This window comes from Thermobia domestica, chromosome 8, assembly GCF_964235325.1.
Source record: "Thermobia domestica chromosome 8, izTheDome1.hap1.1, whole genome shotgun sequence".
Classification (NCBI taxonomy): Eukaryota; Metazoa; Arthropoda; class Insecta; order Zygentoma; family Lepismatidae; genus Thermobia; species Thermobia domestica.
This window is the reverse complement of record NC_137461.1, coordinates 270,539,180-270,553,968: the sequence shown is the minus strand read 5'-3', so window position 1 is coordinate 270,553,968 and position 14,789 is coordinate 270,539,180. Positions and strand designations below refer to the sequence as shown.

General features: G+C 35.7%; 1 protein-coding gene across 1 annotated transcript in view; it reads left to right on the top strand.

Moving 5' to 3' along the window:
- Nucleotides 1-14,348, top strand: part of Ythdf (YTH domain-containing family protein) — a 71,717-nt gene extending 57,369 nt beyond the window's left edge. Inside the window, exon 5 of the mRNA XM_081769778.1 lies at nucleotides 10,950-14,348. Within this exon, the coding sequence (XP_081625904.1) occupies nucleotides 10,950-11,000 (51 nt within the window). The 3' untranslated portion in view covers nucleotides 11,001-14,348. The remainder of the gene's footprint in view (nucleotides 1-10,949) is intronic.
- The last annotated feature ends 441 nt before the right edge of the window (nucleotides 14,349-14,789 follow it).

Below are 14,789 nucleotides of genomic sequence, written 5' to 3'. Positions count from 1 at the left end.
ACAAATAGAGCCGAAGCCCATTTCGTTTTGTTCTGTTAACACAGTTTTTCAAAGCCATTATGTTTTTCGCTAATATGCCAAATTCAACTGTTTGCAAGTCGTCTTCGTCCACGAAAACGATTGATACACTAAAAAGTTCTGTGAATAATCAATAAAGGTCGCTCCAAATTTGCAATTAATGCCTACATGATTAAGTAACATGTAGCTATCGTTATTTGGTCTATCATAACTGACGCACATACTATAGTACTTGCAAAATAGATAATCATACACCTTGGCCAGTACTTAAAAAAAATTGAAAACCAAAGAAACGATACAAAATTTGTAGTTTATCAAGTAACACCTCACAGAATTTAACCCAAGTAGGTTTTACAATTGTATCACCCTATGGTTAATACTTCCATTATAACGCCTTACTCGATTCAAACTTTATAAAAATAATTTTATCTCAAATTAGTGGTAATATACTCTTTAATTCTTGTCAAGGTGACCTTCATCCAAATTCAGTTCATTCTTCTATATATTAGTCCATATCAGTGTAAACTAAGTCACACGTATGCCATCCAAAAATGCATATTTTAGCAAGGGATTCCCTATAGGGCATAATTCCCAGACTCCAAACAGAATTCTCAGATATGCTTTGATTTAAAGATGGGTCCAAATTAGGCAAAAAATAAGACTTGATAGAAGTGATTACGAAATGCGCCATCGGGAAATCTGAAGTGTTTGGGAACTCAGCTCCACGATATGTTTCACTTTTTTTTTAACACATATAAGCGTCAACTAGTACATCGCAGCACGCGTTATTCCGAACATGAGGAACCATGAAGCTGGTGTTAACTGACGTTTTAAAGCTTCCCTCTGACGCATCCCGTATTTTGCTGTCATCGCTTGTCTTTTGCCAGCTTTGGACCCACTTTTGAGTCAGAATATATCGGAAAATTCTGTTATGAGCATGTCTGTGAATTCTGCCCTGTAGAGAATCCTTTACGCACATAGCACATTGCTGAAATACGTATTTTTGGATGACATATGGGTGACTTTCTTGAGGTTTCTCCATATAAGGTGTAGTTTCTAATGTTTGAAATAACATGTGTTGCAATGTAGCTTTTCTAGTTTTTGGACAACCCTATTTGTGAAACTAAGCACTTTTGTCCATATGAACTTTCTTTTGATTGTCTTAGTGTTAGAAATCACTTCCCAGACGTTGTCGGTGTTATTTTGAAATAACCCTGTACGTACTCGGGAAAGAAAAATGCGACTGCAGAATGGACCAATTCCTTATCACCTGGATAAAACTTCCTTGCGTTTGCAATATAAAAACTACTACTTTTACAGTTACTAACAAAAGAGTACAATTTTGTATAAAGAATCAGAATTTATACCGTATCAGCAGCATTGTCATCTCGATTTTTCTTTAAGTACTACGGGGATCAGACTATATAACCGAGAAATCGAAAGATGTCGCGGATATTCATGTAGTGTTCAAATTAACGGAAATTATCACGCTGGGTAGGCGTGTTTCGTCCACAGAGGGGGGAGGGGATCACATCTACGTAGCATAAGAAGACTTGAATGTGCTAATCTCATTTGCATTTGAAGGCAGACCGTCTCTGCATTACAGTGTGGTCAAATTGTTTGAATGTATAGCAGTTACAAACTTAACCACAAATGCACTAACCACACTACAAGTGTATTTGAATAAAGTTATATTTTTGATGAATATCCGTACTTCTCTCAATGTGAACTGTTAGTGGATAGCAATGAAGTTTTACTTTATTCTTCTGTTTCAGTTCCTCCTTAAGAGAGCAACTATAAATATATATATATATATATAATATGCTTTTTATTTAATCAATTGTTGCAAAAAAATACCTTTTCCATTCCTATTTTCCTTATTTTATTTAAATAATCAAGTTATCAATTTTGTGTAAGTGTTATGTAACGTTTCCATATAGTTAACATTACCTAAATTTAAGGTTGGTGTAAAGGGACAAAAGTTTTGGCGCTAGGTGTCACTACAGTCTTCGTATCTCTCTCATGTATCTTTTACCTTTCACGAAAATTCACGATTTCTCTTACAAATTTCAACGTAGAGATTTAAAATTTTTAGAAAAAGAACTTCATAACCTATCGAAGGCAACAATCCGATCCGATTTTTTATTTATATTTTTTTTCGTTGTTGAAACATTTACATTGTTAAAGATTTGGATATCCATTTCAAAAATCAAGCTATTTTAACAATGAAGAAAATTTTAAATAATAAATCGGCACGGATTGCTGCCTTCAATAGATTATGAAGTTCCTTCTCTAAAAATTTGAAGTCTCTAGGTTAAAATTTGGAAGAGAGAACGTGAATTTTCGTGAAATGTAAAAAAAAAAAAAAAAAAAAAAAAAAAAAAAAAAAAAAAAAAAAAAAAAACTGTAGTAATATCTATCGGCAAAACTTGTCCCTTTAAAAAAAAGTACTATTCAGATATGACTTCATTGTAGTCCGCGGACTTCAAGTGATCCTTGAGGCCTGCCTGGATTAATGATCATTCCTCTTAGATTGAGCATTTAAATAAATAAAATAAAATAAAATAAAGTTCCAGTGAATTTCATACCAGACACAATAGTTCAGAACTTTAGGATTTGGAAATTATATGAAAAAGACTCTCTCCCAGGACTAACTTAGCCAGTATTCGATGAAATTCATTACCCTTGCTGGTTAATGAAATATTCGTAATACTTTCCAGTGAACAAAACTACAAAGATAAGTCATAAGTCTTGCTTTGTATTGGTACAAACCTATATTTATTACAGTACAATTAAAGCAAGTTAACATTTAGTCTTAGGCTATTTGAGTAAGCGTTACCCCCTGTAGCGAACGCGGCCAAAGTGGCTATTCAGTAATTTTCTTTCACCAGATGTGTAAATCATACTGTGAGCCAGTCAGGGTTTCCAGGTCTTTTTGCCAGGTCCAGGTATGTAATAGCAGAGTTCCAATACTCTGCACAAACCATCTTCCAAGCAGCTGTTTCTTGCTACAATCCATTTGCCTGGCAACACGTCTTTCCTTTTTTTTCCTTCCTTTTGAAATCTTTCAAACAGCAGGCGGTCTATTGTTCCGACCCGCACCAAATACGCTCGAGCTGACGTTTTCTCGGCGATTTTATTGCTTTCGCGTTTATGATTAGCCATCTACATTTAAATACATGGTCAGCGTATTCCAAGAGTACGCATGAGTAATAAATACGCTTTGCGATCGCCTAAAATAGCCGGGTACTTAAAGTAGTCCGTGGTGTTGGACTGTCTCGAGCTACCTTTCTCCCAGTTTCTCGATTCCATGTCGATACCTCGTCTTGTGTTTAGAGACAAAGAAGTCAGTTACTGCTGTTTCTACGTCCTGTTGGTTTGTGAAGCATTGTTATTTCAGGAAGTGCGTCATGGACCGAAACACGTAATAATCCGAGAGAGCAAGATCAGGACTTGTTATCCCGAGTGTCGCATCAGTTCGATACCATCAAGTTACTAACTTTTGTTGTGGTTTTCAATCCGATTATTCTTTTCAGGAGGGTGAATACACCCGCTCCAACTGTTCGTAATAAAGGTTGGAATTGATGGTGTTATCGTTAGGGGCGAACTTGAAATGAATTACCCTCTCGTAGTTTCACGGTACACAGAGCATGAATTTATGATCGAAACGGCCCTGTTTGATGATCGATTCTGAAAGTTGGCCTTTGCTCAGCGACTGTGTTTGCACATTCGAATTTCGGAAACACCCACCTTTTGTCCCATATGACAATCGTTTCAGGAAACGCACATCACACGGATTTTGCTGCAGTTGTCGGCACACATCCTGTCTCCTCATGGGCCTGAGCTCTCCTTATGAGCCATTTCTGGACAGGGTGTTGTCATGTGATGAAAAGTGGATCCTGTACGAAGCTCCACGGCGCCATCATCATTGGTTAGCATTCCATGAACCGGTTCCAACACAGCCGAAACCAGCACTGCACTAGAAGGTCCTCCGGTGGACTGCCTGCAGCATCGTGTATCGGGAACTGCTACCAGCAGGTCAGAGAATCAATGCAACTGTGTATTGTCAGCAGTTGACCCGTATTCAAGAAAAACTCAAAACTCTGGAGCCAGCACTCTGAATCGCAAAGGGCTCCTCCTGTTACAGGACAACGCTAAGCCCCACGTTGGTAGGATGACCCGGGACACCATTCTATGCCTTGGATGGGATACAGTATTGCATCCGCCAAACTCCCCGGATATTGCACCGTCCGATTATCATCTGTTCCATTCCTTGGACAATCACCTTAGAGGACGCCAGTTCCAATTCCTAGTAGAGGTGCTAAATGCATTTGATACCTTCGCTTCACGGCCCATAAATTCTACCGTGATGGAATTCTTGGCCGTCCAGAACGTTAGCAGAAGGTCGTCGGTACTGATGGGGACTATTTTTGATCTTCCAGATATGATGTAGGCGACATATCGATGTTCGAAGTTGGTGGGTGGAAAAGCGACAGAACTTTCTTGGTTACCTTTATAGAATTCAGGTTAATTAAACTCAATTGTCCTAATTGTAATGGTATACAGCTTAACTATTGTAACTATTCCAATATGGCAAAGCTGATGTAAAGTTTTTACTCACGTTATTAACTTCGATGATTTTCAATTTGATCTTGAACTGTCTTCATTGCCCACCATACCCCGACTTCTAGGTCCCCTTCATTCGCATCCACTGAGTGGAAACACTGAGTTGCGCCACTGCTTATGAAAAGACGAGCAACTGACAGCAGGTACCAAGACTTCTTGTTATTTTCTGTTTCCCCACCCCTTTTATTGCCCATGTTATGAATGGTGTTGCCAGGACACATAGAAATACATGGAACACGCAGAAGCGCACATATAGCTATTTATGGTTCGAGATTTCAGTGTCCATTCGGCGACTATCCGGTTCATATAGTTCGTAGAAGCATTTCCACTGTCTCAAGTTATTCCACTTTGAGAAATAGCTGTTAATAGTAAGCAAGCACTTCTTATTTTGCTGCTCAAAAAGAAGAAACGTAGAGGGAAAAAAACGAATGTCCGTGCATCCTATGCTGTCAACGAGATTGCAAACTGGCCTGTATCATACTTTGTATCGTGATCTCTGTGCAGACAAAATGAAGTTCTTTAACTACTTCCGTATGTCGAAAATTTTTAGATATTTAGAACTAAATCCTTTTCATTGAGTGAGTTCCCTGGGTTTTGAAGATGCTGACATGAAGGGGAATATTATAGATTCCCCGGATGACAGTTGGCCTGAACTAGCTTGAATGAGGTTCCTGAGAATTCACAGGACGGCTCTCTTTCTGCTAAGAGATTTGCCTTAGAGGAGGATTTGCATGAGAGCAATCCTGTCATTAGGACTATATACATATGCATATTATTTCCATACTTTTTTTTTTTTTTGAGTTGTTGCAGCTCCAAAGTCAACATAAACTTTGTAATTAATTTCTCAATTTATATTCTTTTGTTAGACGCAGGTAATACTCTTCCACTTACCTATATTTTTTGTTTATATATTTTTATTACTTACTCCGGTGCTTGTGGTCCCTAGTTCGATCCCAGCTCGCGGCGTGTGGACTTTGTGGTGGACAAACACCGTGCTCGTGGGTTTTCTCGGAGTTTCCCGTTTCCTCCCACTTTCTTCATTCCATCATTTCATTCATTTCTCATCATCACCGTCCCCTTTAGTCTAACCGGCATATCCGTGGGACGTAAAACTTAAAAATTTCATTTCATTTTTCATTTTTATTACTTAGAGTTCAACTTCATTTCAACACGTACGCTACTAGGCTACATGTGACGTAGATCTACAAACCACAGTACCTGCCACCGGAAATCAAACCCGACTCCTGCAACGGTACAAGTTCTAAGCATTTAGCCACAAAGAATCCCATAAATATATATTTGGTTTTGTCAACAACATATTTCCGTCCTTTACTTCTTTCCTTAATGATTTAATATTATTATTATTATTATTATTATTATTATTACTATTATTATTAATAATAATAATAATAATAATACATAATTCTGTAAAGACAATAAAGTGGAGCGTGCCAATATTTTTTTCAAATTAGTCTGGAAACCAAAAATGGTACATGTGTACCAGGTTTGGTTTTAGTAAACAGATTAGAGTCGAGATGGAATATTATTCTTGGGACACAATTGATTACAGAAAACCGCTTCTCCCTACCTATTACTGTTTTTACCTTATAGTAATCAACGTTTAAACCGGAAGTAGTTGATTTATGCCATTTCTTGTTTAAATAGAGGGCTAAGAGGGGAGATAGTACATTTGAAATGCTAAATTGATTACAAAAACACTTTTCGCTATCTATTATCGTTTTTATTCTATGGTGATCAACACTGAAAGCGGAAATGGTTGATTTCTGCCACTACCGATTTGAATAAAGTGTTAAAAAAGATAAAATGCGAACTATTCTTAGAACGCTAAGTCGATTCCAAGGAAATCGAACTTGTTCTCTTATCGGTTTTCTTTATATAGATTAATATTGAAACCGGAAGTCGTACTGGATTTCTACCACTTCCGGTTTTAATACAGTATTAAGGCTGGACATGGAAGATATTCTTGGAACACTTAATTGATTTGAGAAAATCCCTTCTCGCTATCTATTATGGCTTTCGCTCTATAATGGCAACGTTAAAACCGGAAATGGTTGATTTTTACCACGTCCGGTTGATTAATCGTCTCCATTAACGAACTCGGACGAGATACCACAATCGCTCCACATATCTATTGCAAAAACAGAATATAACAATTTGGCATTTGTCCAAGAGTTATCGTAGGAGTAACGGACGGACGGACTAAGAATACAATATTATAAGTCCCGTTACGTGATAATAATAATAGTTATAAACGTATCCGGAAATGATTCATTTGGCATAAGGGGAGGCTGCTGATCTGGTGATGAATGACTAATACCCAAAGAACAAAACATAATAAACGACTAGGCAGAGTTGGATTTTACTACTAGGCCCGGGGCGCAACGTTTTGAGGGGAGCACTTTGAATAAAAATTTAATTAGCAAGACGAAGAAAAGTGCAAAAATATAATAATAATAATAATAATAATAGAAGTCAAACAGTTTCAAAATAATAATTGATTTAGGAAGTATATTGGCGTTAATCATTGGTCGTCGAAGCTAAATAGAATTTTAACGTTCTACTTGCAGTAGACAGTAGTAAAGAGGCGGGTAATTATGGTGTACTGCACTTCCCTCGCAACCCTCTGTGCATGAGCTCCTCAACACCTTGTCACAATATAAATCTAGATAACGTTCAACAATCCGACAAGGGCGCCCATGTTGTGGTTTACAAGGGGGGCAGTATAAGCGACATTTCAAAAATAGTTTCAAATTTTGCTGTAACTAATGTAAACATTCTATTGGATTTTCGATATTCTGAAGTACAATTTCCTCTAGGGGGGGGGCGATCGCCCCACCTTGCCCCTCCTGATGGGCGCCCTTGCAATCCGATTATTTTATTTCCTTTAATGAAATTCTTAGTGTTGGAATATTCAAATTATTACGGGCGAAAATTCAAAACGAATTTATTTCATTATTGCGCCAACGCATATCGTAAAACTCATCATTCTCTGTAACTATTTCAAACAACAAGAAAAGATCGTGAATTTATAGTAATTAAAGTCTTTCTTCACAACATATGTAAAATGAAAATTCATTAAAATTTCTACTAAAACGAAATAAAGGTATGCATAAAATAAGTTTTTCATTATTATTTTCTATTGTGTTAAAAATTTCCCCCATCGGCGAGGGGTAGTAAACCCGCGACTAGGGCAGGCACGGAAAGATCAAGTGTGCATGTTTCGTCTAATCAGCACCTTTTCTTCTTTTCTTTCTTCCTTTTTTTTTTTTTTTTTTTTTTTTTAAACAACATATACATACATTGGCATCGAGATACACTGGCAACCTTGTGCGGTGACCGCCACTTCAGTGTCCCCGTACGAAGGCTACAATTTAAAGCAATGCTTTTCCTCGAGTAGAAGACACTGAGAGTTGCTCGAGACAGTTGCGCGAGAGCGGTCGGTGGCGGCAACCGTTTTAGTGGAAGCAACTGCAGTGGAAGCAAACGAAGGCAGCAATTTAAAGCAATGCTTCACAAGCAGTTGCTCCACCGAGTTGCGCCACTGCAGTGGATAAATATGAATAGGGACCTAGAGCTAACTTCTTCCACTAGTCCAAATTTATCACGTTTTCGTAAACAAAAATTTACGAACGGCACTCACATCAGAAGCAAGGAATAGTATTGAAATTACTAAATTCAGTTTTAGAGCTCCTAATTCATGTGATGTCATTTCCTCCGACATCGCCGATCTGCATTTGATGACTTGGGCAATAACGATCCTGTAGTAAGTAATTAACTATTGTTGAACCATTAATTTAACCATCGGCACTGTAAGATTATAAGCTTCTGTACTCGATTTATAAACCATATTACGTAAATGAATTTTTGCATTGCAGTATTATTAAACTGTATTTTCTCATACATGTTTGGAACAAAGATTATAATAGAAATTCGACTTACGCAAAGAGTCTGGAACGATTTATTTACTTGAAGTGAAGAACTGTCTATATATAATATTACTCGAGTTCTTACGAAATAGCTATTCAATCTTCCTGTATAGGAGTGCCTCCTATAATTGTTACGTGATGGCTACCTTTTGTATTTCCTTAACCCTCGAGTACCGAGGTTAAGGCGCTACGTGAAGTACCAAGACTGGATCATTTTGATCCAGGCTTTTTTAAATGTTTATTTTAATAACTTAGCTGGATACAGTGGGTTATAATTTGGGATGTACACTCAGCGACAAAATTCTTTCCGTTGGGTAAAATTTATTTTAGGAATAACGGTTGAACGTACACCGTTTCATCGAGTTCGAGTTTCAAGGCTGAAACGTACAAAAAATTATGTTCTTTTAATTTACCGAAAACTACTCAAATTGTCCTTCCATTGGGAAGTTATTGACGAAACTAATTACATCAAATGGAAAGAACTTTTGTCGTTGATTGTACAATGAACAGGACAATGTGCCTTATTGTGTCATGTATGACAGTACATGTTATATACATATAATACAATAATATGTATTGTCTATATGAAAGTAAATAAGGAAATACACATTTGGTGTGGACATAAGATATGCAGTTTTTAATTCACTTTCTTTGAAATAGTGAAATAATAAAGTCAAAAACACTAACATAGAAATAACATTTCTCTGTGAGAAGAAACTGACATCATATACCAGTATTCTAGTGTGATTACATGTGACATTCTTTCAAGTGTTCCCTTATACAGTGTGCTTTGCTTAGAAATTTGTGACATATTACACACTTTTAAGAATACTTGTGTGAAATGGTGTGCAGAAGTAAATATGCAAGTTGAAGGTAAAATTCCTAAAGTTGAAGGTGAAATAGTAAAATTCCTAAAGTAAATGTCATCTAGGTCACATCGATCCGATCTTCATGCTCGAAAGGTTAATCAAAACAAGTAGTTGTACATATTGATTCATTGTGTATTGTGAAAGTAAATTGAAGAATAATCGTGGATTTATTCTTGGCTACTTTATAACATGATTGTGTTCGTAACTCAGAATTTCAATAATAAATAAATAATTTTTGTGCAGCGAATTACTCACTCAATAATATCTCCAGTTAGTTTTTCTTTCAATATTTCCAATGCTTCATCCAGGCACTCTTTTCAGGGACTAATACAAGCTTTTTACATTACGATTTTTTTGTATTAGCACTGAAAATTTAAGAACGATTACAAAAATTTTATAACCAACCCAGTAATATCCTTCTTTTTATGCATTTTTCATACACAAGATGTGACCCAAAAGTCTTGAAACAACCGTAGTAAAACAGATAAATTCTGATAAAAGCATAATTTATTCTCCAAAATACATTCCACCTTGATCAAAGCTATTTGTGGGATGTTGGAGAGCTCCTTTGTCACGACACACTGAATGTCTTTCACTGATTTTGAAAATCGCGTCCTTTTAATGCAAATTTCAATTTCGGGAAGAGAAAGTAATCAGCAGCAGCAAGACGTTGTAAGTTCGAAAGTTTCCACTGCACTTTTGTGCGCCTCAGTACAAAACTTAATTGCCGCTCTCTGCTCATCCATGACAATAACGACAAGGCGAAAACTCTTCACTTATAAATTACGTTAATGAACGTAAACTGTTTAAAGCTAGCCACGTGTTACACGAAGTATTGAGTTACGTAGTTCCAGTGTCACCCCCTAGATGGCACGTATAGTGACTTTAAAAAAAAAAAAGTCAGTACCTTTGGGTCGCTGTGACACCAAGGCTTCGCTTCACCGTCCTAAAACCTGCTTTTCTGTGGGTTATGAAGAAGTTAGAGGAACGCGCGAACAAGTTCCTCAATCAAGGAGAAATGTATTTAGAACAATAAAAGCAAATGATGTTCATATCAAGAGTTAATCTGTGTTTTATTGCAATTGTCTGAAAACTTGTGGGTGAAATTTGTCAACAAATGGATTCTTCTATCATTGAATCGTACATTTTGTATATAGGAAGGTAATGAGAGTAACCAAGAGTATTGGAAACGCCAAGTGACCACTAGTACTGATAACATTTACGTAATTGTTCTTAAATTTCCACTGTTGATACCCTCTCCCACCAGAAGAAAGTGAAGATCTTCTTGTCCAAAGCATTGAAGCCTGTGTCTATCCTTGAGGAATAGTGCCCGGTTGTAGTACTTGAGAGATTAAAGAGAAATTAATCGAGGAACATCAGTTGGTGAATAATTCGTTTTATTATAGTATGTTCCATACACTCCACAAGCAATTATAAGCTTATTTTGGTTATTAAGTATACTAACTGTGTGTATTTTGTTGATTTTCAGGAGCGCGAGGGCGGCGGAAGAGGACGTGGTGGAAGAGGAAATAGAAACTAACATGGAGGGTTCTAGTTTGAACATGTTTTCTTCTGTAGTGGGTGAATTTTTTTCCCTCTTTTTTTTTCTCCTTTTTTCTAGTGGTTACATATTCCCTAGTGCACTCTTTATTTTCTGTTACGGCTTCAGCAGGCACATGTCGAGTTGAATGGTGTTCAGGAGGAGGGAGTGACATTGCAAACAAGGCCAGCACTTGAAATATCAGATGGGTGGACACACAGCTTTGATGTACCTCTCTCTCTCTCTCTTTCTCTTTCTTCTTGACTACTCCACTGTTGTTATGTGTTCCGTATGTGTGCGTGTGTGTTTGTGTGCATATTGGTGTGTTAGCTGAAATTGGTTGATATTTTCGCTCCTCCCAACAAATATTCCATGCTTCACAATTTCCTTCAGCTTTCACTTCTCCACCCCCAATGAATTCAGTAATTAAGCTTAACAAGAAGAAAAAAAATCATGGTACATAAGTTTTGCAAAATATATATCAAGTGTCTAATTTGTCCTTTTCAATAATAATCTAAAGCTTAATGCAATTAATAGATTATAATTCTGAAGCAAATCAGCACGATTCTTCAGTAATTGTGGTGTATCAAGATGGGTATTTAGATTTCAATACTGCTGTATTTATTTTAACATTATCTGTCTGCTTCGTGAACCTCACAGTAAGGCACTTTCTTTCGAAATCCATCCAACTAAAAGTTGCTTTGTCTGTATTTTTTAAATTGGTTCATCACAAGTGATTTTGTGCACACGCATTTGTACTGACTGCGTGTGCCATACTATTTTATGTTTTGTTGCTTCGGTGATAGAGAACGCAATATTCCCCTGACCAGTGAGTTCACTTCATATGTTAGAATGAATACAGCATGTGGTGTAGTAGTATTTTTTTTTTCTTTCTTTAAAACCTCTAGAATCCCTGCCCCCCCCCCCTTCTTCCACTAGCTCTTACGCAAAAACAAAAGAGAAAAAGTGTCGCTTTAGGCTTTTATTTTATTCTTAACTCACCCACCACTGTTTTCGTATATTGGATCTTTTTAATTAAAAGTAATTAATAAGAATCAAGTGAATGCTATTGTCAAAAAAAGAAAAAAAATAAGTATACCAGGAGCGTCATACTGTGGTTTTGGTCTTGAATACCTATTATAGGCAAAAGTGAATTCACCCATTTACTCTTTTGTGTTCTAGTAACCCAAGTCTTATAGATCCCACTTGTCTGGATCTGTGACATTAATTGCCACAGAATTGTTGTTATATAAAAAGTATATATATAAATATATATATAAACAGGAATGTAATATTGGACGTCATTGAAGCCAGAAAAACAGTAGCCAATTATATTTTAAAAAATGAGTTTAAAAAACTTGAAACGGCGAAACATAAGGATTTAAAATATATTGTGGTGTGAAGATGAATTCCATCAATTAGTGAACAAGTGTTTAAAGGTTTTTTTTTTTTAAAGAAAAAATATATAAATAAAGCAGTGTTAAAAGTGCACCATTTCACTTTCCAACAAGAGATCTTTCAGTGATTGGAATTGGAAGATTAAGAACATCAACCCATTGTGATGGTTTCGTGTGCGTGTGTGCTACTAAGAGATGGTTTGTGTGGTGTTGAACCTGGTGTTCCTTCAACGTAACTTTTTTTTAAAATATTAAAAATGGAAACCTATACTAGGTTTGTGAAACTTAGTTGTTTAAAATGAAAATGTGAGAAGAAACATTCAGAAAAGTTCATTAAAACCAAAATGGATTTTTTAAAAAATATATATATATACCAAAAAAGAAACTTATTGCCCTTGCATAATTACTTAGAACTGTACAGGAAAAAAATAAACTTTTTCTCAATCTGCCAAGTGAGGGACTCCTCTTTGGGACCTGTTTTTTTCTCACAATTTCCGGTTGGGAAACCTGAAAAAAAACTTCACCATGTCATTACTGTGATTATTTTTGTTTTTTCTTAGGGTTGGACTGAGCTATTTATTGTTAACAAAACATAAAAATCTATTAGTGAAAAAAAAAAAATAATTTTGGACTTAAGGAAAGAAGACTGCAATAAATTATTTAGCAACACTGAAACTGAAAACAATATATAAACATTTCAGCACCGTCTTTAGCTCATGTTGACCAGAAGTGTGAACTCAAACGGACCTCAACCAATTGGTAGTAGACATTGTGCTAGTGTGTTGTTTGAGAGGATGGAAACTGAGTGCGTATCTCTTTTTAAAGAAGACGAGCAGGGTTTCGAATTGGTACTTTACCATCATTAACGAGTCAGGAGGATGCAAATTTTTGGAATTCTCGTCGAAGTTGAGAAGTGAAGCATCGCAGATGACCATAAGATCAAGCTCAAAATTTTCCAGGTGAAAATAACTCGCCGCCTAGATTTATTGTATCACGATTTGTATAACAATAATAATTTAAAAAATCACTTTTCGTATTGCATGCTGTAACAAATCAGGTGAGATTTGGCTGATTAATAATTTTTGATCAAATGATGTCAAAAAATTAACGTAAAAGAAAAATTGAGTAACATGTAAAAAACGAAAAAAAGAAATTAATGAAAACTATGCAGAAATGTAATTTTATTATAGCAATCCAAACTGCTGAAGCAGTGCTTTATTATGCAAGAAGGCGCAGAGTCAATATCATGTATTCTAGTGATGAAATGGAGTGCGTGCTGAACTGGGTCCATTTTTTATACAATAGACATCGTTATACTCCTTTCATATATATTATTTGTTTTCTGATTATTTTTTTCCACATGTCTCAGATCTTAGTTCGTATAATGAACTTAACGGGGTAAACTTTTGACTTTTTTTTATTACCAGGGTTTGTAATAGTATGTTAAAGGCGTTATTATTATTTTTTTTAAGTTGAAGGTATTGAGATAAAATTACCTTCAGTATAAAAATTAATAAGGAATAGGGATTTCAGTGGTTTTTCTTTTTTTTTTTTTTTTAATAAAATCTCTACGTATACTAAATGATAGTTGACCTATAAATTTCATTATATTTTTTTGTGTATAATGACTAGCGCGAAACTATTACTGTTTTGTTCTTTTTATATATATTGTATGTATGTATATATTATATATATATAAATATAAATTTCCTCGTCTTTTGCAGTGATGAATCAATGTGCTACAGTCGCCAATAATTACACGTAATCTTGACTTTCATGTGTTCGTCTGATTTCTAGGCTTTGGTAAGGACATGTGGAAATAATTAACACTATAACATTGTTATGCTGATATTTTCAAATTAATTATAAGGACATAAAAATGGACCAAGTTTAGCAGATCCGACTAGTGGGAAACTGTTGATAGCTAAATAAAAAAAATATCAATTTAAAATAGTTATAACTTTATTTCCCCGAAAGGCATATGTGTAATTCATTTGAATATTAAGTCAGCATTTCTCCCAGTCATTCTGTCTTTGGAATCATGTGTTTGAAGGTATGTAAAAGGCTCTTCTCTGAGCAACAAATGTGAACACCTATCCTCGATCTTTTCAGTGTATTTTGTAGGGAGCGACAATATTAACAATGTTTGCATCGACTTGAGAGATGAAATAAACTTTGTCCAAAAACAAATTAAATCAATATATATATATTTAATTCATTATATAGAGCTGCGGTTTTCTCAACATTTTCGAGCTCAGCACCCCACCCCCAGATAAATGTGATTGTCTTGAGCGTCCTCCGTCATCTTAAGAGAATGGCTTACTAAAAATAATACAAAATTTACAATTTTTTCTTTCGCTTGTTTTTCATAAGTGAAGGGAGATAATGAAAT